Genomic DNA, 21,572 nt, shown 5'->3' on the forward strand with positions numbered 1-21,572 from the left:
TATGTAATTGTAGTCTAATCACATGTTGACACTCAAGTCTATTTAGAAATAAATAATGCTAGAGATACAAACTATTTTATAAAATATTTTACAAACTGCTGATATGGTGAGTAATTATTGGTAAATGAAAATGTGATATTAATGATGAGCCTATATGAAAATCAATAAGATGTTGACCACATCTACATTTTATAAAAATATTGAAAATAGTTTGTAATTGTAGTATTATTCTTTAAAAATTGGGTGTGTCCATGGACAGACTATTCCAAGTTTAGTTACCCTGAGGGGTTAAAAAAGGTACTAAGGCCTAGGTTAAGCTCTACAAATACAGAAATACCGTACCCAATGGGATTTTGGGTTTTTGGGCTCTTGATTCATCCAAGTTAATATGGGCCTCTCGTACAAATCACTTTCATTAAAGTGAGAAACATGGGCCATGCATATTGTCAAGTAAGAAACAACCGGCATCAGCATGTGCCTTTTTTATTTACAACAACAATGGTGTCTTCCTTCATAAAAATCTTTCTTCAACACCTTCCTTAGCATTATCGAATCTGAAGAGAATTCCTTCTCTTCTCTGCTCCTCTCTGGTTTCAGGTAACATTTGGGATCTTTTTTGGGTTTTCAATTTTTTTCATCAAGCTAACATCATCAGATCTTGTCTTTTTCTGCCAATTTATCTCTGAGATTCTTTTTCTTTTTTTTTTGAGGAACAATCTCTGGGATTCTTAACACACTCTTTTCTGACCAAATTAAACTGATTCAAAATTTATATCTTTGTGAATCTGGGATTTTTGTGATCTTTGATGGATTTTTTTTTTTTTTTTACTTTGCAGTAGTTTCTGCTGTTGTTTCATTTGCAATATGCGTTAGCTTCAATGAAATTGACTCTCTCTCTTTTTCCCTTTCATTTTTTGGTTGTGGGGTTTGATTCAATTTGGTTAGTTCAATTGCTGGTGTCGCTTAATTTCTTTTATAGAAATTATTGAACAATGTATTTTATATCATGTATTTGTAGGACTTTTTTGTTAGATCAATTAATATACTGTTAAACTAATGCTTAAATGATTAAATTAACTGGTTCCCAACTATTCCTTTGGGAGAAATGGTAGATTTATTATGGTATCAGAGCAGATGGTCCTGACTACTGAGTTCAAAACCTTGTCTCCACTCTGCCTTCCATTTATCATATACTTATAATCTCTTTGTTGTTGCTCTAGAGAAACCCTGCTGCATTTTTTTTTTTTTGTTTTTTGTGTTTGTAAAACAGGCGGAAAATCAATGATGAAAACCTCAGATGTGATGAAATGTCTTCGAACATCTCCTAAATTTTATAATTGGATATTAGGAAGGTCTCCTTCTCTCTATTTTAGACTGAACTTTCCTTATTGGTGTTTGTAATTGCAATTGGTTGCTAATTGTTTCCTGTAGGGGCAAAAAGAAAAGGTCTGGTTTTGATGGATGAATTACCAGACCAGTTAGTTTGGGAGATCTTAACCAGGATTAAGAAAACCAATGACAGAAACTCTTTGTCTTTAGCATGTAAACGCTTTCATGAGTTGGATAATGAACAAAGACAATCCATTCGGGTTGGGTGTGGATTAGACCCTGCAAATGAAGCTTTGACTTCACTATGCAATAGGTTTCAAAACTTGGCAAAAGTGGAGATAACTTACTCTGGTTGGATGTCCAAACTAGGAAAACAATTGGATGATCACGGGCTTCTCATTCTTGCAAGTTGCTGTCCTCTGACTGATCTCACCTTAAGCTACTGCACATTCATCACTGATGTGGGTCTCCGTTACTTGGCTTCTTGCTCCAAGCTTTCCGCATTAAAGCTGAATTTCACCCCAAGAATCACGGGTTGTGGCATATTATCTCTTGTTGTGGGCTGTAGAAATCTTACACTTCTACATCTTATCGGATGCTTGAATGTTACCAGTGTTGAGTGGCTTGAATATCTTGGCAAGCTTGAAACACTTGAGGACCTTTCAATTAAGAACTGCAGAGCAATTGGGGAAGGTGATTTAGTTAAGCTAGGCCCTGGTTGGCAAAATCTAAAACGGTTGCAATTTGAAGTGGATGCTAATTACAGATATATGAAGGTGTATGATAGGTTAGCTGTGGATCGATGGCAAAAGCAGTGCATCCCATGTGAAAATATGCTGGAGCTTAGCTTGGTAAATTGCATCATCAGCCCAGGGAGAGGTCTTGCTTGTGTGTTGGGAAAGTGCAAGAACTTGGAGACGATTCACTTAGATATGTGTGTTGGAGTAAGGGACTCTGACATTATTGGTTTAGCCCAAAGATCAAGTAATCTTCGGTTCATTTCATTGCGAGTTCCATCTGATTTCTCACTGCCTCTTTTGATGAACAATGCTTTGAGATTAACTGATGAGAGTTTAAAAGCCGTGGCTCAGAACTGTTCAATGCTTGAATCAGTTAGGATATCTTTTTCTGATGGAGATTTTCCTTCATTTTCTTCATTTTCATTAAGTGGAATACTTTCCTTGATTAAAATGTGTCCCGTTCGTGAACTTGCTCTTGACCATGTGTATTCATTCAATGATGTTGGGATGGAGGCTCTTTGCTCAGCTCAGTTTCTTGAAATACTGGAGCTCGTCAGATGCCAAGAGATTAGTGATGAGGGGCTGCAGCTTGTGGGCCAGTTTCCCCGATTGTGTGTCTTACAATTAAGTAAGTGTTTGGGGATTTCTGATGATGGCTTAAAGCCACTTGTGGGTTCATACAAATTGGAATTATTGGCTGTGGAAGATTGTCCTCAAATTTCTGAAAGAGGCCTTCAAGGAGCTGCAAAATCTATTTCTTTCAGGCAAGACCTGTCTTGGATGTACTGATCTTGTTATCAAGCCTGTTTGGTTTGTACAGTCTTTATGGAACTCTCACAAGCATCCACTTATCGTGACTAACCCAGAAAGGTTTTCTTTTTTTCTTTTTCCTTTTTTTTGGGTGTGGTTATAACTTCAACTATTGAAAGTTGAAATATTCATTGTGAATGTAATATATGTACTTTCTGTAATTAAGTTGATGATTTTTCTTACTAAAAGTACAGTTGTTTATTCAATTACCATTAAGTTGATGCTTTTGCCTTTTAGAGTTTGAGAAAAAGCCTCTCTTTTTTTTCTTTTTTCTTTTCTCTTTTTTCTTTTTTGCAGTAAGAGCATCCACATCGGTGGAGTTAAAATTTTTAGCATTTAACATTTCAAAAGCTACTATATTTATTTTAACACACAATTTCACAACACATCCTGCATTAATATTCTTATTTTTCCCCTCAACTAAACACTGTTAATTTTTTTATTAATTTCTTTCTTACTTCCTCCCTGCCACGAAACTCAATAAGTGATAAAATAATATTTAATTTAGGGCAAAGATTTGCTGCAAACTTAGTTGCAGCAAATCCTACATAATGTTGATGTGTCAATGCCTTAGATAGTCACCTGTCCAGGGCAAAGATTTAATGAAAACTTCTGTTAACATTAGGGTTAACGTCTTCTCTCTCTCTCTCTCTCTCCTCCGACGATGACCATGATTACCCACCTTTTCCCCCTGCGATCTTCTTAGATTATCCACTTCCTCCTCTTTTGAGCTTCTCAAATTACCCACCATTAAACCCATCAAAAAACCACCACCACCACCACCACCACCACTTGCTTCGGCCACCGATCCCACTTGACTATATGTCCGTCAACCCCATTGATCCACCCCATGTCTCCTTTTTCCACTGCTTCACCCCTTCCCTCACTGCCCCTTCCTTCTCTCACTTCTTAGCTCTCATTTTGTCTCAGTTTTGATTTGATTAGTGACTCCTCGTTGAGTATGAAGCTTGATGATTTGCTTGGGTTTTCTTTTTTGCTCATTGCTAAAAATAATTTCTTGTGTAATGTTTTGAAATATTTTTTTCTTTCCTTGATTTCTTGTTTTTGTCTAGTTTTTTTTTTTTTTTTTTTTTTTTTTTTTTTTTTTTTCAGCACCTTGGATTTTTTAGCCATATGACAGATTGATTAGCCATATTTCTATTGGTAGGCATGTGGTTCTAATGTATTGTGTAGTTGTAGACCGTGGTGGCTTCGGGAATTTTTCTCAAGGTATTCCTTAACAAACATTAATTATACAATCTAATAAAAAGAGAAATTCATATATTGACAACAATAATAAAAAAACACGCAAATACATAAAGTTTACAATTACCTTCTACGAATTTTCATATTTTGAAATTGTTGAATGATAGTCTCATTATTAATGCTACAAGCTACGTCTCTTTCAATGTACACAATCAAGCAATCATTCATCCACTAAATGTAGAACAAATTATGGAGCAAAATTTAATTTTATTGGCATAAAAAAATTGAGGGTGTTCCCAAATTTTTTTTTGAAGGGTAGACAAATAAAATTTTTTAAGTTATTATATATTAAAAAAGCTATGCACTTGTCATGGCAGGTGCTAAATTGCATTTAACTTTTGGTTTGGTTCTTTTGAGTGACAACCTTTATTAGAGCGTAATTTTGCTTCAATTCCTTTTTTCGGTTGCTGAATCTTTGCCTCTCCTTAATGCAAAATGCATTTGTTATTTTCTAATTGCCCCATTAAAATTGGGCTATGCACCTATTATTCTGTGTTATTGATTATAAGGAAATTAAATATATTTCATGAACATTCAAACTATATGATATGCTTTGTATTTCACTTTTAATGTTCGTCCCTTAGTTGAGTTCTTAAGATGGAAGTTCCTAAGCTAAACCCTCACAAACTTACATATTTAGTAGTGATAGTGATCTTATGGCTTCACCTATGCTTGCTGTTTAATCATTGAAATCACTATTTTTTTTTTTTTGGGTCAGGTTTGATCACCAAGAGCGAGAAAAGGTTGCTGCTGAAGGGATTAGTGCTAAAGTTTAGATTGTTTTATGTTAGTGAAGACCACAAGTTCTCACACTTGTATAAGTTCTACCATTACGAAGAAATATTGTAGAAATATATTTTTTTTGGATACAAGTAGAGACTTCAACAATTACCTTTAGCAGGTGATTCAAAAATTCTTTTGAATGGAAGTATTTTGCTTGGGTATTATTTTATTCATTACACTTTAGCTTCAACTTGCATCCTTAAAGAATTTGTGAATGAAAATTTTAGGTTCATTTTGAGTGAAATAAATCATTGCCCATGACTGCGTACATTTAATTAGGGCTCTTCTTCTAATAGCCTTGTAATCAAAGTATACATTTCAATAAAAGTTTTGTTCATTCTTGGATCAAACTCTTGCATCAATTTGTGAGTCTTGTGACCATATAGGCAACATTAAAATTGTTCAATTTGAAGAATTACAAGAAATTAGAAATAAACGGCACACAATCAATTACATTTTATTACACTCTCAAATACTGGTAAAACTTTTTGTAAATGAACAATGAAACTACTTTAGTGTTAAAATTAGAGAATGCATTCAATGTTTCATTTTCACTGATACTGAAAATTAGCCTATTGACAAATGACAGCAAGATATTGCTCCATACATCATGGAATGCTCATAACAACTAACAAGTTCTACTATATAAAAAAATTCATGTACAACCAAAGACCATCTTTGATTGAGCTATTGCTTTCCTGGCAGAGTACCAACACTTCACAGAGCTCAAAAGAAGTCTTAGCAGAGTCTTTTATATCAAGCTTTTCTTTATGCAGCACTGTCATGTAATGTGTTTTCACTACTATGCTCTTTTCTGAGTTGTTCTCTGTTTCGTCTGATTGTCTTCTGGGATTCAGACCAGTTTTTTTGGATATTTTCTTTCAACATATCAAAACAAGTTTTCTATCTTTTAACTAAAAAAAAAAAATCATGGAATGCTTCATAACATTTTCTGGATAGATACATTGAACTTTTGGACAGCAAAGCTAATATTTTACCCTGTTAACAAGGAAACAATAGACATAATTATCACTCCATATAACCTTTGTCTACTATAAATATGCACAAAAAAAAAAAAAAAAAAATTGCATAAAACAATTCATAAGCTCAATTGTGCACAAATCTAGCCGTAATTTATGCTTTATTGTATAAATCAGTACCATATTTGTATAACATAGAAATGCCCAAGTAGAATTAAAATGGGATAATTACAGTAAACCCACCTGTGATATGGCCTGTTTTCACTTTGCCTACCCGTGATTTAAAACTTTACACTTTGCCCACCTAAGGTTAGTCCCGTTAGCCTTCCGTAACCCCCTCTCCGTTTGCCGTTAGAAAAACACATTTTTAGGCAAAAACAAATATAAGAAGAATAAAAAAGCTAGGGTTTTTCATTGCTCATGAACTTCAAGGAGAACAAAGTGGAGGAACAATACACCAATCAAATGGCTCAATGAAATTATTTTTAATCTTTAACAATATCAACAATTTCACAACAACATAGAAGTTCACATAACAAAGATAAAAAAGTTAGGCTCTTTTATTGCTTAAGAACCTCTCAGGGAAGTTCTCATAGAAGTTCTCAAAAAAAAAAAGAAGAAGAAGAAAGAAATTTATTATAGCCTTAGACTACATTATACCCAATCTCCAAAACCCATCTCTTTCTTCTTCTTCTTCAAGAACCCACAAAGAAAAAAAACCCAGAAAACCCAGTAATGCTTCCTTTCAGATTAAGCATCGTTGTTTTGTTTCTTCTCGTGTCGCTTCTTTTGCCATCGTTTTGTCTTTGTATACGGTCATTTCCGATGAGACCGAACAACAGTGGAGATGGGCTTGGGCTTGGGCTTGGGCTTGATGGGTTGTCGCGGTTTGCTGAAGCGTCGGACTACCGTAATGGAAAAGAGTGCCCGCCGATGGATTTTTGGAAATGGATTCAGATTAGGGGAAGCTATTCATAGGTGGGATTTCATGGGAGACCACTAAGGAAAAGCTGAAGGAGTACTTTGAGAACTATGGTGATGTGGTCCAGACTGTGGTCATGAGAGACAGGACCACTGGTAGACCCAGAGGCTTTGGCTTTATTGTCTTTGCAGATCCTTCCATTCTCAATAGGGTTCTTCAGGACAATCACACCATTGATGCCAAAACGGTCTGACTCACACCTATAATGGGGCTTTCTTCTTTTTTATTTCTTGGGTTTTTGTTGTCTGGTGGTAATTCTAATGATTCGGCTTCTGGGTCTTTTTTGTTTGTTTGTTTGTTTTCTTATTGGGTTATTGTGGTTCTGCTTCAATTTTTTTTTTTTTTTTTCCCCTATGCTTGTTTGTATGGAATTTTGAGTTTTTGGGTATTTTGGAAATCTTATGTTCTTGTTGCAAAATTGTGGATCTATTTCATTTATGCTGCCACTGATGTTTGTTCTTGGGATTTTGTTGTTTTTGAGTTTAATCGTGACGGGGTAATGCGGTTTCTCATTTTATTTTGTTCAATAATGTTGTTTTTGAACTCAAATTATCCTGTGGTTTGCTATTCCTTCACTATGTTCCTATAGAAGTTCTTAAGCAATCAAAACAAACAACTTTTTTATTCTTGTTATATTTGTTTTTGCCTAAAAATGTGTTTTTCTAATGGCAAACGGAGAGGTGGGTTACGGAAGGCTAACGGAACTAACCTCAGGTAGGCAAAGTGAAAACGGGTCATACCACAGGTGAGTTTACAATAATTATCCCAATTAAAATTCATAAATTAGTACCATATCTGTATAGTTTAGAAATACCCAAGAAGAATTAAAGTTCATCTAAAAATATTTGACAATTTATTAAAAGAAAAATAGTATCACCAAATTTTCAGACATTCTTTTGAACCAAAAAACAAGAATATTTGGGGGAGGCCTAAACATATAAAAATCTAAATTGACTACTTAAAATCTGGACTAAACTTGTTAAATATGATTGGTAACAATTCAAGCAAAGCAAAAATTTTCCCCTCAAGTTCACCTATCAAGAGCCACAGTTTATATCTTTAAAACGAACCACAACACGCAAAACATATTATCCACGGGAAAAATTTCTATCACATGGAGTGATAGAGAGAGAGCATGAGAGAAGAGAGTAGACGTTAACCCTAACATTAACAGAAGTTTTCATTAAATCCTTGTCCTGGACATGTTTCTATCTAAGGCATTGACATGTCACCATTATGCAAGATTTGTTGCAACTAAGTTTGTAGCAAATCATTGCCCTTTCTTTTACTGTAGCAAGAAGGCAAACAAATTTGCCTTTGGCTCCACCAAAGTTGGGCACTAATTGGAGTTTGAGGTACCCCACCAATGGTGAGGCTCTAACAGACACTTTTAACTTCATGGTGCATATTTTCAAAACCTTGATCTAATGCTAAAATTTTTGTGCATGATATGTTGAGAAAGCAACGTAATTTTTTTTTTTTTTTAAGAGAAAAACAAAACAAACGTGAATAATGAAGTTCATGAGATAAGAATAATAACATAAAATCATTTGAGTAGCAAAATAACGAGGTTTAACTCAAATGGCAACTCTTCCCCTCGTAAGAATAGTTGAGGGTAAGGTTTACTAAGTGTCCGTTTGGCAAAAATTATTTTTGCCAACTTATTTTACTATTCAATTTATTTTTGGTACTATTTATGGGCCCCTCTATATTTTTTTAGTATTATTCATAGGTCACACTGTACTATTTCAGCAGAATAACTTTTACCTTTATCTACAGTACTTCCAGTAAAAAGTTTTCAGTTTTAGCAAAATAAACAGATGCCAAACGAACCCTAAGTGCACAAAACTTATCAATAAAATTAAGTAAAAAATGGAATAGTTTCTATAAATGAATTATACAGTCACAACTATTATCTATCTTCTTGATTGGTGTTATTTGAATATGAAAAAGTGGCTGTCTATTTGACTTTGAGGATGATTTTTAAGAAAATCTAAACTAAAGTTGCTCAACTAATCTAAAGGGATGAACATATTAATAAGGGGATTTCTATTCTAATACATTTGCTCTGAATTATGCATAGACATCATTTCAAATCATCCATAGCATAGATAACAAAACTAATCAGATCACTTAGACTTTCACCTGTTCATACGAAAAACACTTTGTGCTAGAGAACTGATGATGATCACTATTCAAAAAACTACCGCAACGACGCAAAACTTCTGACTAGACTATGGCCATAGGAGAGACTAACAAAAAGTTTTGGCCATTTTCTTAGGTTCTTACTATATAACACCATGCTCTGATCAAGTTGATATTTGAAATATTCATGACATTTATTTTTTATTGAATTGAGAATGCCATCAATTTCCATTTTCAATCTTAGTATTCAATATTTCATTTGACATAGTTCATTTGACTTTTAATTGATAGTTTTTTTTTTTTTTTTTTTTTTTTGGGCACTGAAGATTAGTTGAAGTATGGATGCACCTAGAAAAGGTAAGGTTTCAATAAACTATACATAAACAAATAAACTAAAATGCAAGGGTATATTACACTGACACTTCTGAGGTATTGTGAAATTTAACTCAGTATACCGTATTTTAAGGAAATGACACTCTGCCCCCTTTTTTGAATTACTTTGGACATGGAGTATCAATTATGTTGATCATTTGAGATGGGAAAAAGGGTAGCGGGTCAATTATTTTAATCGTTTGGAGACTGTTATTTCTTGTAATCAGGTATAAAGAGTCTACTTTCACTATAACTTGGTAATGTTTGTGTAATTTACCCAAAACTTAAATGAAAACATTGATTGCAAACAAAAGTCTTTATACTAGGTTATTTGGATGGAAAAAGTTTACCATCAAACTAATTTGGAGGAAAATACCTCCAACTCACTACATAGCAATTCATAAAACTATTAACGTGTACTTTTAGTTATATTGCATATTTTATGAGTCACGTGACTTATTTAATAATGCATGTGAATGATTTGAATCGCCACGTAATGAGTTGTAGGAGATGGCTCCAACTTGTTTCAGAGGAAAACTTTGTTCTATTAGGAAAGATACCTTTATTTCCCATACGTGAGAAAAGAAAAATTAGGCACAAGAAAAAACTAAAGTTGGTTTACTTTGGAAGTAGACAAAGAGGACCCTAATGAGCACTCCGTTGAAGAAGATGACCACCTGGAGAGAAGCATGAAAAAGAACACATCACCTACAGTCCTATAAGGACTCTCTAGTTCACCCTTCTAACGATTGGGCTAACCATGAAACACAGATTCATCCATTTGCAGCGGGAATGCAAGACTTAGATGATGAAGAAGAAGACACTATTGATTCTTGTCTCATGATTCTACAATCTAAAGTAGAGAAACAATGCTGGAACAATTTTTTTTTTTTTTTTCTTTTTGCTTCTTTTCTTCCTCTGCTTTTCCAGCCTCCTTTTTCTTCCCATGAATATCTTGGCAAGCTTGAAACATTTGAGGGACTTTCAATTAAGAACAACAGAGCAATTGGGGAAAGTTATTTAGTAAGACACTAGATTTTGCACCCATAATTTAATCAAAGAAGATGGCTAGAATGACCATTCATATACCCAAAATTCATGATTGCATTACATGCATTAATCTATTCATTGCATATCATAAAAATGATTTTGAGATTCTAACTGTCACGATGGTGTGCCTGATTTCCAAATCGGACCGTCAGATTGAAAGATATTGCATAATCAAGTTTGCACGGTCTACATGCATTTTGTTTAGGTGAAACCAACCACACATGATTAATTTAAATTAATTCTGATTGGCTAGACAATTAAAATTAATTAAATAATTTTATGATTGGTTGTTAGCATAAAAAATAGGCTTGCATGCATGGGAATAAAGACGATAATCAGATAACAACAAAATTGTGGATAATCAAGACTTTTTGAAGTATTTATCTACAAGATAATCATTGCTGAAAAGACTTGAATTATTAGAAAAAGAATTTAATTTTTATAATATAGATTAAAAACACGTCTTAGTACAAGGTCTGGCTAAAAAACCCTCAAAAAAGGAGTCCAAAGTGGACCAAAACTCAAACACTGGGCCGAAACCCAAAAGGGCCATTCGGCACTTTCCAAGTGCCGATCGGCACAAACATGGGCCATGGCTCGAGGGCACTTAGATTGAGATAAAACTCATCCTTTTTTATTCTTTTAGAGATAAGGAATCCCAGTTCATATTCTGATCATTTAGCTATTTTTTCGAACATCCTAGCCTTTACAAATAGAGGAGTTCCCTCAAAATTCAGCACACTTTTTGACGCTCTCTGAATCCCCATTTTCTGACTCTCCTCTTCTTTTATTTTCTCTCTTACGTTAAAGACGTTTTGGAGGTTCTGACCTTAGGAATTTCTTTTTTGTAAGTAAAATATTTTAGGTTTCAAGGATAATTGAATAAATTTCTTTGAACCCTAAAATATTCCTTCACTACTAAGAATAGCACACATGCAAGAGGTAGTTAATTTCTTTTCTTTTTTTAGCCTTCTTTGTTAATTTTGATTGATGATGCATGAATAGGTTTAGGATTATTTTTTATTGTATTTCTGATTCTTATATAATTGCCATGCTTTGTTTAGATTGTTTTTCTTTCTTTAAATATGTTTTTAGATGATTGTTTATTTCAACTCTTTCTCTTTAACTTCAAAATCTGCAATGACTATTAAAACAAAAAAAATGTGTATCTTCCTTAGATGCATATTTGAATTTTTTTAAACACAAAACAGGTTTGTATCTTCTTTAGATACAGAACTGAATTTTTTTTTAACACAAAGCTGATCTATATCTTCCTTAGATGCAGATCTGTATTTTTTTTTTTTTTTTTTTTCATAAAACTAATCTGAATTTTTTTTTCTAAAAAAGTTTTCTTCTTTATAAAATTGTAGATTTTGAAACTTAAAAGTAAGGATTGAAAGTTAGGTTGTAATTCTTTTAATATGTGATGTATGTAACATAGATTTGTTTCATGAGTGTAGTTCCTCTTCTAAAAAAAAGTCTTTTGCTTATTTTATTCATAAACAACAGATCTAATTTTTTTACATATAAATCAAAAATCATTTTTCTTAGTATTCAAAACAAATCTTATTTTTCTTAATAAAATCATTTTTTTTTAACTTTACACCAAAAATAGATCTAATATTTTTTATAAAAACCTTGTTCTTTCTTTGCTCCAAAGCAGATCTGATTTTTTTTTTTCAAAATTTTTTTCTTTCTTTATACAAACACGAATCTAATTTTCTTCACAAGATATATATATATTTTTTTTATCTACACAAAAACAGATCTGGTTTCTTTTTTTATTATTGAATTAAATCAATTTTTTTTTAATTTACAAAAACAGATCTAAATTTTTTAAAAAGAAGATGATACATTTATAAGATAAATTTATTTGAGTTAATGTTAGTCAAGTGTTTGTCATATGTTCTACATATCATTCATATCATGCATAAAGGGTATATTGGTCATTAGAGTCTAGAAGACCAGACTCTGTCAGAGGGGAATAGATGCCTAACAACTTCTCATTCCGTAACCTAGCCCCCGAACTTAGTTCTTTTGGATAGGTAAATCTATGCTTTGTCTTTCTTTTATTTTTTGGGTAGATTGTAACTAGGACTCACAGCCTTGTAAGATTCAATTTATCAAGCTTGTATTTATATTTATTTAATCAATGACAATGAAGCATTTCAATCATGTAAATTTGTATTTAGTTTTTTCTTATTTTTATGTATAAAAAAAAAAAATAAGTGACAACTCCACATCACTTACCCAAAAAGAGAGGTGCCCTGAAAAAGCACCGAAATCTCTTTTTTGAGGGCACTCTCATATTTTGGCGGTCTCTCACAGTGGCGACTCCACTAGGGATGTCGAGGGCTAAGCTTCGTGTTAGACTTAAGTGACCAACAATATACCCTTCTCTTTTGCATGATTTTGTATGATATTGTTGTTTGTTTGATTATTTATGTCTTGAGATGATTTTATGATATTTTTGTTTGTGTTTCCATGTTTGTTTGTTAAGAGCTTTCCCTAACTGTCATAGTGTGTGCCATCAAAAAAAAAAAAATGTATGCACCCCTCTCAACAATATGGTGGTAGTAACTGTGGATCACCCATCTTCATTAGATTTGGGTACCCAGTGATGAACTCACCAACTCATAACCCAAAGTCTGGATCATTTCTTGTTGACTATAAAGGATAGACCATGCCATTTGGACCAATGCAATGTTCATTACATTACAAGTTGGGAGGTGTAACGTCCTAGCTATGGGAAAAATAAAACAACAAACCCACCCTACAATGTAATGACTTAGAACCTACCCCTAGGCCGGTCCCTGTTAAAATTGCATTGCATGTTGTTTTTTGTTTGTTTGGTTGGTTAATTGATATAGATGGGGACCTAGCTTTGATTAACCCGACCAAGCTTGTCATTAGGGAAGAGTTTGGTCAAGATCTGAAGGAAGGCTACAAAGAGAACTTAAGGCTGACACTCAAACTAGTGGCTCCAGTTCCAAGCCCATCACTCCCATCACGATATTGAAGCCCGTGAACATAAAGGACATTCTGTTGTCGCAACATAACAATCCCATATTCGACCTACAAGATAGTTCAAGCCACAAGAAGTTTGAACCTCCTAACACTATGGAGGAAGAGGTAGAACATCCAAACACTGAAGAACCTATGAACACTCAAGTGCTACTCAACACCATGGTAGTTAGTCAAATCAAGTTAAGGGAGGATGTGAACCTTATGGTGCAACAGGTTCAAAGCTTGAAGAGTAATCAAGAAGAGAATAAGGTTGACCATAATCCATCAACCATGGAGAGTGAGAAGAAGACCAAGGAAAGAACGAACAAGATGGAAGAGATGATCAAGAGAGCTCACAAAATGGAGGACCTCATGGACTACCAATCACTCTCACTTTTCCCCAATGTGAGACTGCATTCCAAGTTCAAGATGCCAAACTTAGACAAGTTCAATGGGATTGGATGCCCAAAGTTCCATTTGAAGATGTATATGAGGGCCATGCATCCCCCAGGTGCGACTGAAGAGCTACTTGCTCAAATGTTCCAAAACACTCTAACTGGAGCCACTCTTAGATGGTTCCTCAACCTAGAAGATACTAGAGAAAGGAGTTGGGAGGACATCTGTCATGAGTTCCACAATCAATATAAGTACAATATAAAGGTGGATATAACAAGGAGGGATCTTGAGACCATGAAGCAAGAATCGAAAGAATCTTTCTCTTCATTACCAAGTGGAGGTCCAAAGCTGCACAGATGATGAATAGGCCAAGTGAAGAAGAACAATTAGCTATGGTTGTAAAGAATTTATTACCTGTATACCATAAGTACTTGTTTGCTCAGTATTTTCCTAATTTTAAAGTTTTGATTGCTGCTAGAACCCAAATTAAGGACGCAATAAATAATGGCACTATAAAGAATGATGACCCATCGAGGTTTAAAAAGAATTTAGGATCTAATTCTAAGACTGTAGAAGTTTCTAATATCCATAAAAATGATCCTTATCAACTGAGTGCACCCATTGCACTCATGCCAATATCACAAAGGCCGCCTTAAAGGCCTAGGAGAGAGTTTCATGAGTTATGTATGCCTATAAGCCAAGTATTTGAGAAGCTAAAAGCAAAAGGGTTCCTAAAGCCCTTAGACCCAAGACCAATTCCAAACCCACTACCTTCAAGATTTAATGTGAATAAGAGATGTGCCTACCACCAAGGCCCTGGCCATGATACTAACAAGTGTTTTGGCCTTCGTCATGCAATCCAAGACTTAATAGACGATAAAGTGATTGCACCGCCTATAAGGCCTAGCATCGCTAATAATCCCTTGCCCAACCACAATTTTGGGAGAGGACAGAGGATTAATTGTTTGATGACTGAAGAGGAAAGTAAAGAAGAGTCGTCTAAACTGATCTATGACCTGCTTGAATGTTTTATGATGACCTGGGAAGAGTTAATGGAAATGATGACCACTGTAGGTATGACATATGGAGTGAAGAAGTAACTGAGACCACAAATTACCCGACATCCATAAATGGGGGGAGACACTTTGAACCCCAATCAAACAACCCAATACCTAGAAATGGGGGGAGACACTTTGAACCCCAATCAAATGGCCCAATAACTGCAAATGGGGAGAGACACTTCAAACCTTAAGACACCGACCTGAACGACCCAACAAAAATTTCCCACATCACAAGGGGGGAAGACACTTCAAACCCCCACATTTGGAGAGGATAACCCAATAGAAGCCTTGAACAAGGCCACCCAACAAACACCTATTAAAGAAGAGGAGGTCCTTAAGCAACTGCAGAAAACACAAGCCAATATATCTTTATGGGGTTTACTCATGGCCTCATACAAGCACTGCCAAAATCTGGTAGACCTTCTCAACCAAATCCAAGTCCCTACAACCACAACTTCCCAAAATCTGAATGCCATGATTGGGTCCATAAGTAAAGAACTCACTATTTCCTACTCTGACAAAGATTTGACAAAGAAAAGGAAGCACTACAATGACCCACCGCATATTACTGTAGATGCTAAAAGCAATAGGACTCCAATGGTCCTCATTGATGATGGAAGTGCCTTAAAAGTGTGTCCTTTAAAGACTGGAAGTTGCTTGGGTCTAAGCATTGAAGACTTTGTGCCTACTGATCAGTATGTGAGGGCATATAACAGTAGTAGAAGAGAGGTCCAAGGAACTATAACACTGGAGCTCACTATAGGGCCAATGATCAAGAAGGTGGAGTGTCAAGTCCTTAACATATCCTCATGCTTCAATATTCTCCTTGGGAAACCATGGATCTATGACACAGAGGCCATACTTTCATCCCTATACCAAAAGGTTCAATTTCCACATGAAAGAGCCATAGTTACTATATATGGTGATACTTTGACTGTGCCAAAGCCTATTTTGGTATTGATTCTGAGAAAGAGCCATTGACCTTGGATGGCTTTGAGATTAAGAGGCTTGGTTTTGAAAGAAGAGGAGAAGATCCCCATGGACTTTTCTCCTTACAGTAACAACAATGTGGTAGCAATGATGAAGAGAATGAATTATCTTCGAAGAATGAACTTTGGGAAGACTGTGAAGAAGCCAATTGTTCAAGACCCAATAATCCCTACTACCACACCACCTTTTGGGCTAGGCTATAAGTCCACTGATGATGACTTGTTAAAGATGGAGGTAAGAAAGATGGCCCGAACCAATGCCAAAGCAAAAGGACTTCCTTGCCCTCCGGAACCCCTAAAGCCCTATTCTCCAACATTGAACAGAAAGTTTGTCAAAGCTGGAGATAGTTAACGCTATTGGGGATTCCCCGAACCTAGATTTGATCCCGAGACCAAAACTATGATGCCTGAGTTTGAGTTACTACTTGATTGCAACAACAAGCTTCCAAAACTGAAGAAGGAAGATACAACTAGGGTCCCTATTGATTGGGCTGATTACGTGGACCCTGATGCAATGACTATGCTTCTAGGGGATGCCATTTGCAATATAAGGGTAGAAGAATACTAGAAGGCGTGTCAACATGCATTGAAGAGCCCATATGAAATAAGAACAAGTGATAAAGATGAAGAAGGGGGAGAAGCCCCTAGTAATGATGATGAAAGTAGCAATAGCAAGAGTGGCAACAGCAATAGTGATAGTGGAGATGGTGCAGATGATAGCAACAGTGACAGTGAAAGCAACAACAGTGAAAACTATGATAGCCAATATAGTGGCAATGATTGGGGTGAACCCCCTAGTGATAGAGAAGATGAAGACGAGGGGCTTTACTATGAAGACTATGATAACGACGTAGACTACTATGATGGAGATATAGAGGATTATGCTGAAGCTGAACCTATAGATATGGGAAGTGACACTGGAAGTGATCAATATAGGCTAATAAATGTGCTGGAGGCTGCAGGAGAAGAGGTTGAAGAGACCAACAATATGGACTATGATGATCACCCCTATAAGTGCCTCTCAAATTGGAGTTGTGTTACTGATGTTAGTTCAAGGTTCGGTCCTCAATATGACAAGCATGGTAGAGAAATTCTTGAGCTAGGATCCTTCCACAACTCAGAGCTTGGCTCACTGACCCTATACACTGAGGAAGAAGATGACATAAATGCTAGATTGGCCGTTCTAGACCAAAAACCAATGGTCCACAATCTCAGAACCCTAACACTTGAGAATCCTGGAGGTGATGATGAGAAGATGGAAGGGAATGAGTCAAAATACCTCCCTCAATACACCCGCCCAAGCAACAAAGGAAAACAAGATCTGTTTGGTGAGTGGATGGATAGCATAAAGCGTTTGGATGCTTATGTGATTGACAAGCCCATAGATATGGAAATTGATAATGAAGGCATGGATTATATGGATGAAGACCCCCCGGTACTGATGCTAAGGGAAGAAGGAACTCGCTGGGAGACGCCCGCAGTCTTTGAAGCCATAACTGAGTTGAATAATTGGGCATAGGAGGGAGTTGCCCACCTCGTGGATGACTCTGCGAGGAAGATAAAGACCATTGAGCCAATCACTCTTGAAAAGAAGATCAAGACCATCGAGCCAGTCACTCCTACCAAAAACATAGTTTCTATTCCTATTGAGTCTGTTTCTGCTAGTATTACTATTCTTGTTGAGTCTGTTTGTGATAGTATTCCTATAGAGTCGGTTTCTGTTGAGTCTGTTAAGAACTCTTTTTCATATAATATGATTTATGATTCTGCTTATTTGTTGGTTTTGAATGTTTTTATTTCTAAAATTGGTAAAAAAAAACTCTTAATAATAAGGAATTAAAACAAGGGCATGTAGAACCCATAAAAGAAGAAACCCAACCTATTAACCTGGGAACTGATGATTAACCTAAAATGGTACAAGTAGGCAATACTCTAACCACCTTTGAGAAAGATGCATTAGTTACCCTACTAACAGAATTCAAGGAAATATTTGCATGGTCCTATGAAGACACGCCTAGGATTGATACAAATATAGTACAACATTGCATTCCAACAGATCCAACCATGAAGCCGGTCAAGCAGAAATTGAGAAGAATGAAGCCAGAATGGACTCTCAAGATCAAAGAAGAAGTCAAGAAGTAGTATAATGCAAGATTCCTGAGGCTGGTCAACTATCCAGAGTGGTTAGCTAATGTGGTTCTAGTACCGAAGAAGGATGGGAAAGTCAAAATGTGTGTAGACTTTCGAGATTTGAATAAGGCTAGCCCAAAAGATGATTTTCCTTTGCCTCACATTGATATCTTGGTTGATAATACAGCAAGATATGCCTTGCTATCATTTATGGATGGATTTTCATGGTACAATTAGATTAAAATGGCTCCAAAAGATATGGAAAAAACCTCCTTTATTACTCCATGGGGGGCATATTGCTACAAGGTTATGCCGTTTGGCCTTAAAAATGCTGGTGCTACTTACCAACGTGCAGCCACCACTTTGTTGCATGATTTGATCCATAAAGAGGTAGAAGTTTATGTGGATTACATGATAGTGAAGTCCAAAGATCGTGAGGGGCACATACCAGCCTTACAAAAATTCTTCGAAAGAATCCAATTCTACAAGTTGCGGTTGAATCCCAAGAAGTGCACTTTTGGAGTCACATTCGGAAAGCTGTTAGGGTTCATGATAAGTCAGAGGGGAATTGAAGTAGATCCAGACAAAATCAAGGCCATTGTAGAGATGAAGCCTCCAAGGAATGAAAAGGAGGTCTGAGGGTTTCTAGGGAGGATACAGTACATCAGCAAGTTCATAGCCCAGCTCACCATGACATGTGAACCAATTTTCCGACTGCTCAAGAATGAAGTTCCCACGGTATGGAAAGAACAATGCCAAGAAGCTTTTGAGAAGATTAAGAATTATCTAATGAAGCCACCAATACTGGTTCCACCGGTACCTAAAAAGCCATTATTGTTGTATCTCACAACTACGTATACAACAATGGGGGCTTTGCTTGCTCAATACCTAGAAGAGTCTAGGAAGGAGAATGCGATTTACTACATCAGCAAGAAGATGTTGTCTTATGAAGAAAAGTATTCACCACGTAAGAAGACATGTGTAGCACTTGTATGGGCAACCCGCAAACTCAGGCATTATATGCTTGCTTTCAATGTCTTGTTGATTGTAATAATGGTTCCTTTGAAGTATTTGATGGAAAAGCCTATGTAGGATGGGAAGACAGCTAAATGGGTTTTGCTTCTGTCAAAATTTGATATTAAATATGTTACTTAAAAATCAATGAAGGGGACAGCGATTGCTAATCACTTAGCCCACTATTCACCTAAAGAAGCTGAAGAAATCCAAGGAGACTTTCTAGATAAGGATATTATGGAGATTGAGGCAGAATCATGGAAGATGTATTTTGACGGAACTAATCAAAATGGAAGTGGCATTGGAGTTCTCCTAATTTCTCCAAAAGGGACACAAATCCCACTCTTTGGTAGGCTCAACTTCCCTGCCACTAATAATGCCAATGAATATAAAGCTTGTATTATAGGGTTACGAGTAGCCCTGGGTCTTGGAGTAAAAGAGTTGGAAGTATATGGTGATTTAGCTTTGATAATTTCTCAGATTCAAAATAGATGGAAGATCAAGGAAGAAAGGTTAATGCCTTATCATGAATGTCTTCAGAAGTGGGCCTTGAAGTTTAGCAAGATCCAGTACCAATATGTGCCAAGGATGCAGAATCAGATTGCAAATGCTTTAGCAACAATGGCATCCATGATGGATGGACCCAAGGAAGATGAAACAAGACCAATAGTGGTGGAACAAAAAGAGGAACCAACTTATTACATGACAATAGAGGAGGATGAGGAAAAGAATGGGAAAGGTGAATGGTATTCTGACATCCTACAGTACCTCAAGGATGGGACATACCCACCGTCTGAAGATAAAAATGACCAATTGACCATCAGAAGGCTATCCACTAATTATATTATTTGGTGGGAGAGGCTTTACAGAAGATCATACGATGGAATTCATCTCCTTTGTGTGACCACTAAGGAAGCACAACAAATAATTGTAGAAGTTCATGAGTCAAGCTATAAGCCACATATGAATGCACACATGTTGACACAAAAGATAATGAGGCAAGGGTATTACTAGACTACTATGGAAGCCGATTGCGCAGCTCATGTTCGAAAGTGCCATCAAGGCCAACTCCATGGAGATCTGAAGCACATGCTACCCATGCCATTACATACCATGGCTTCACCTTGGCCATTTTCTACATGGGGAATAGATATCATTGGGAAGATCCACCCAACTGCATCCAATGGCCTTGAATTCATACTTGTTGCTATAGACTATTTCACTAAGTGGGTGGAAGTTGCCTTATACAAGGTTTTGAATTCAAAGAAAGTTGCTCAGTTCATTCAGACCAATATCATTTGCAGATATGGGGTACACATGAAATTATCTTTGACAATGGGCTACATTTCAAGGGAGAAGCAGAGAAGCTATTACAATAGTTCAACATTCAGTACCACAAATCCTCACCATTTCGTCCTCAAACTAATGGAGCAATTGAGGCTGCAAACAAGAATATAGGGTGGATCTTGAAGAAGAGCACGAAGAAGTACAAGGACTGGCATCTACAATTACCTTATGCACTCTAGGGGTATAGGACATCGATTCAATCTTCCACAAGAGCCACTCCTTATTCCTTGGTGTATGGGATGGAAGCAGTCCTCCCCATCGACATGGGTGTCCATTCATTAAGGACAATACTAGAAAGTGAAATTCCTGAAGTTGATTGGTTGCAAAGTAGATATGACCAACTGAGAAATCTAAGCAAAATTAGGCAAGTCCATACATTATCAAGCAGATATACTCTGGGGGAGCAATGAGGTTGATGGACTTAGATGCAAATCCTTTCGCCAAACCAACCAACATGGATCAATTGAAGAAATACCACATTTGAGGTAGTAGTTTCAAAACACCATGTTTGAAGTGGTTGAAAATTATGATTATTTCCCATCCTAGGCTTGATAAAAAAAAAAAACAGAGAGAGAGAGAGAGAGAGTGAGGAACCTGCTAGGTTGAAAACCCGAAAGGGTGACCTAGGCAAAAATTAAGGCAAATAAACAATGAACTACGTGATGACCTGATCCTTCTGCAAAGGGGGTACGTAAGCAACCATGCATTGGTTCGGTCACAATATCCCCAAACCCACCATTTACCCATTAAGAAGAAATTTCTTTTCACAAAACTCAACCATTCCATTGAATCATGCCATTACCCCCCAAAAAAAATGTCATAAAAAAAACCAAACCATAAAAAAAATAAAAATAAAAACCCTAAAAACCTGAACCTTAGATAGAACTTGCAAGCCCTAAATAATTCCTAAACATAAGAGCTTTGCATCAACTTTTAAAATAAACATGTTCAAAGCCAAAAAAATAAGATCATTTTGTCTTTAGTCTTTTCTCTTTTGGTTGATCATTGATTTCTTCTATGCTAGGTACCTTGCCCCAGGGACGAACCCAGGATTTCAAGCTAGGGGGGGCTGGAGATAAGCAAAAAAAAAAATTTCAAATACGTATCCATATAGTATTAATAAACTATCAACCAAGACAAATATTAAGATACAATCATCTACCAACAAAAAC

At 36.0% G+C, this 21,572-nt stretch overlaps 2 protein-coding genes across 3 annotated transcripts; both read left to right on the plus strand.

Annotated features, from left to right (window-relative positions):
* The first annotated feature begins 474 nt into the window (after nt 1–474).
* On the plus strand, nt 475–5,058 carry LOC115992155 (F-box/LRR-repeat protein 14). Of its 2 annotated transcripts, none has more exons than XM_031116232.1 (3): nt 475–597; nt 1,432–2,939; nt 4,864–5,058. In XM_031116232.1, the coding sequence occupies exon 2, from the start codon at nt 1,458–1,460 to the stop codon at nt 2,856–2,858; it is 1,401 nt and encodes a 466-aa protein (XP_030972092.1). In that variant the 5' UTR covers nt 475–597; nt 1,432–1,457; the 3' UTR covers nt 2,859–2,939; nt 4,864–5,058. The 2 variants fall into 2 exon arrangements, with proteins under 2 accessions (XP_030972092.1, XP_030972091.1); XM_031116231.1 differs by having other exon boundaries at nt 557–597; nt 1,271–2,939.
* A 13,671-nt stretch (nt 5,059–18,729) lies between these two features.
* LOC115990378 lies at nt 18,730–20,067 on the plus strand. The gene is made up of 2 exons (XM_031114214.1): nt 18,730–19,086; nt 19,207–20,067. The coding sequence occupies exons 1-2, from the start codon at nt 18,730–18,732 to the stop codon at nt 20,065–20,067; spliced, it is 1,218 nt and encodes a 405-aa protein (XP_030970074.1).
* The last annotated feature ends 1,505 nt before the right edge of the window (nt 20,068–21,572 follow it).

This window comes from Quercus lobata, chromosome 5, assembly GCF_001633185.2.
Source record: "Quercus lobata isolate SW786 chromosome 5, ValleyOak3.0 Primary Assembly, whole genome shotgun sequence".
In the NCBI taxonomy this organism is placed as follows: Eukaryota; Viridiplantae; Streptophyta; class Magnoliopsida; order Fagales; family Fagaceae; genus Quercus; species Quercus lobata.

Excerpts from the sequence above, each read along its gene's own strand:
- LOC115992155 (XM_031116232.1), top strand. The coding sequence starts at position 1,458 with ATGGATGAATTACCAGACCAGTTAGTTTGGGAGATCTTAACCAGGATT.
- LOC115990378 (XM_031114214.1), top strand. The coding sequence starts at position 18,730 with ATGACATGTGAACCAATTTTCCGACTGCTCAAGAATGAAGTTCCCACG. Across the intron at positions 19,087-19,206 it reads CTTTCAATGTCTTGTTGATT|GGGACAGCGATTGCTAATCA; the intron begins GTAATAATGGTT and ends AAATCAATGAAG.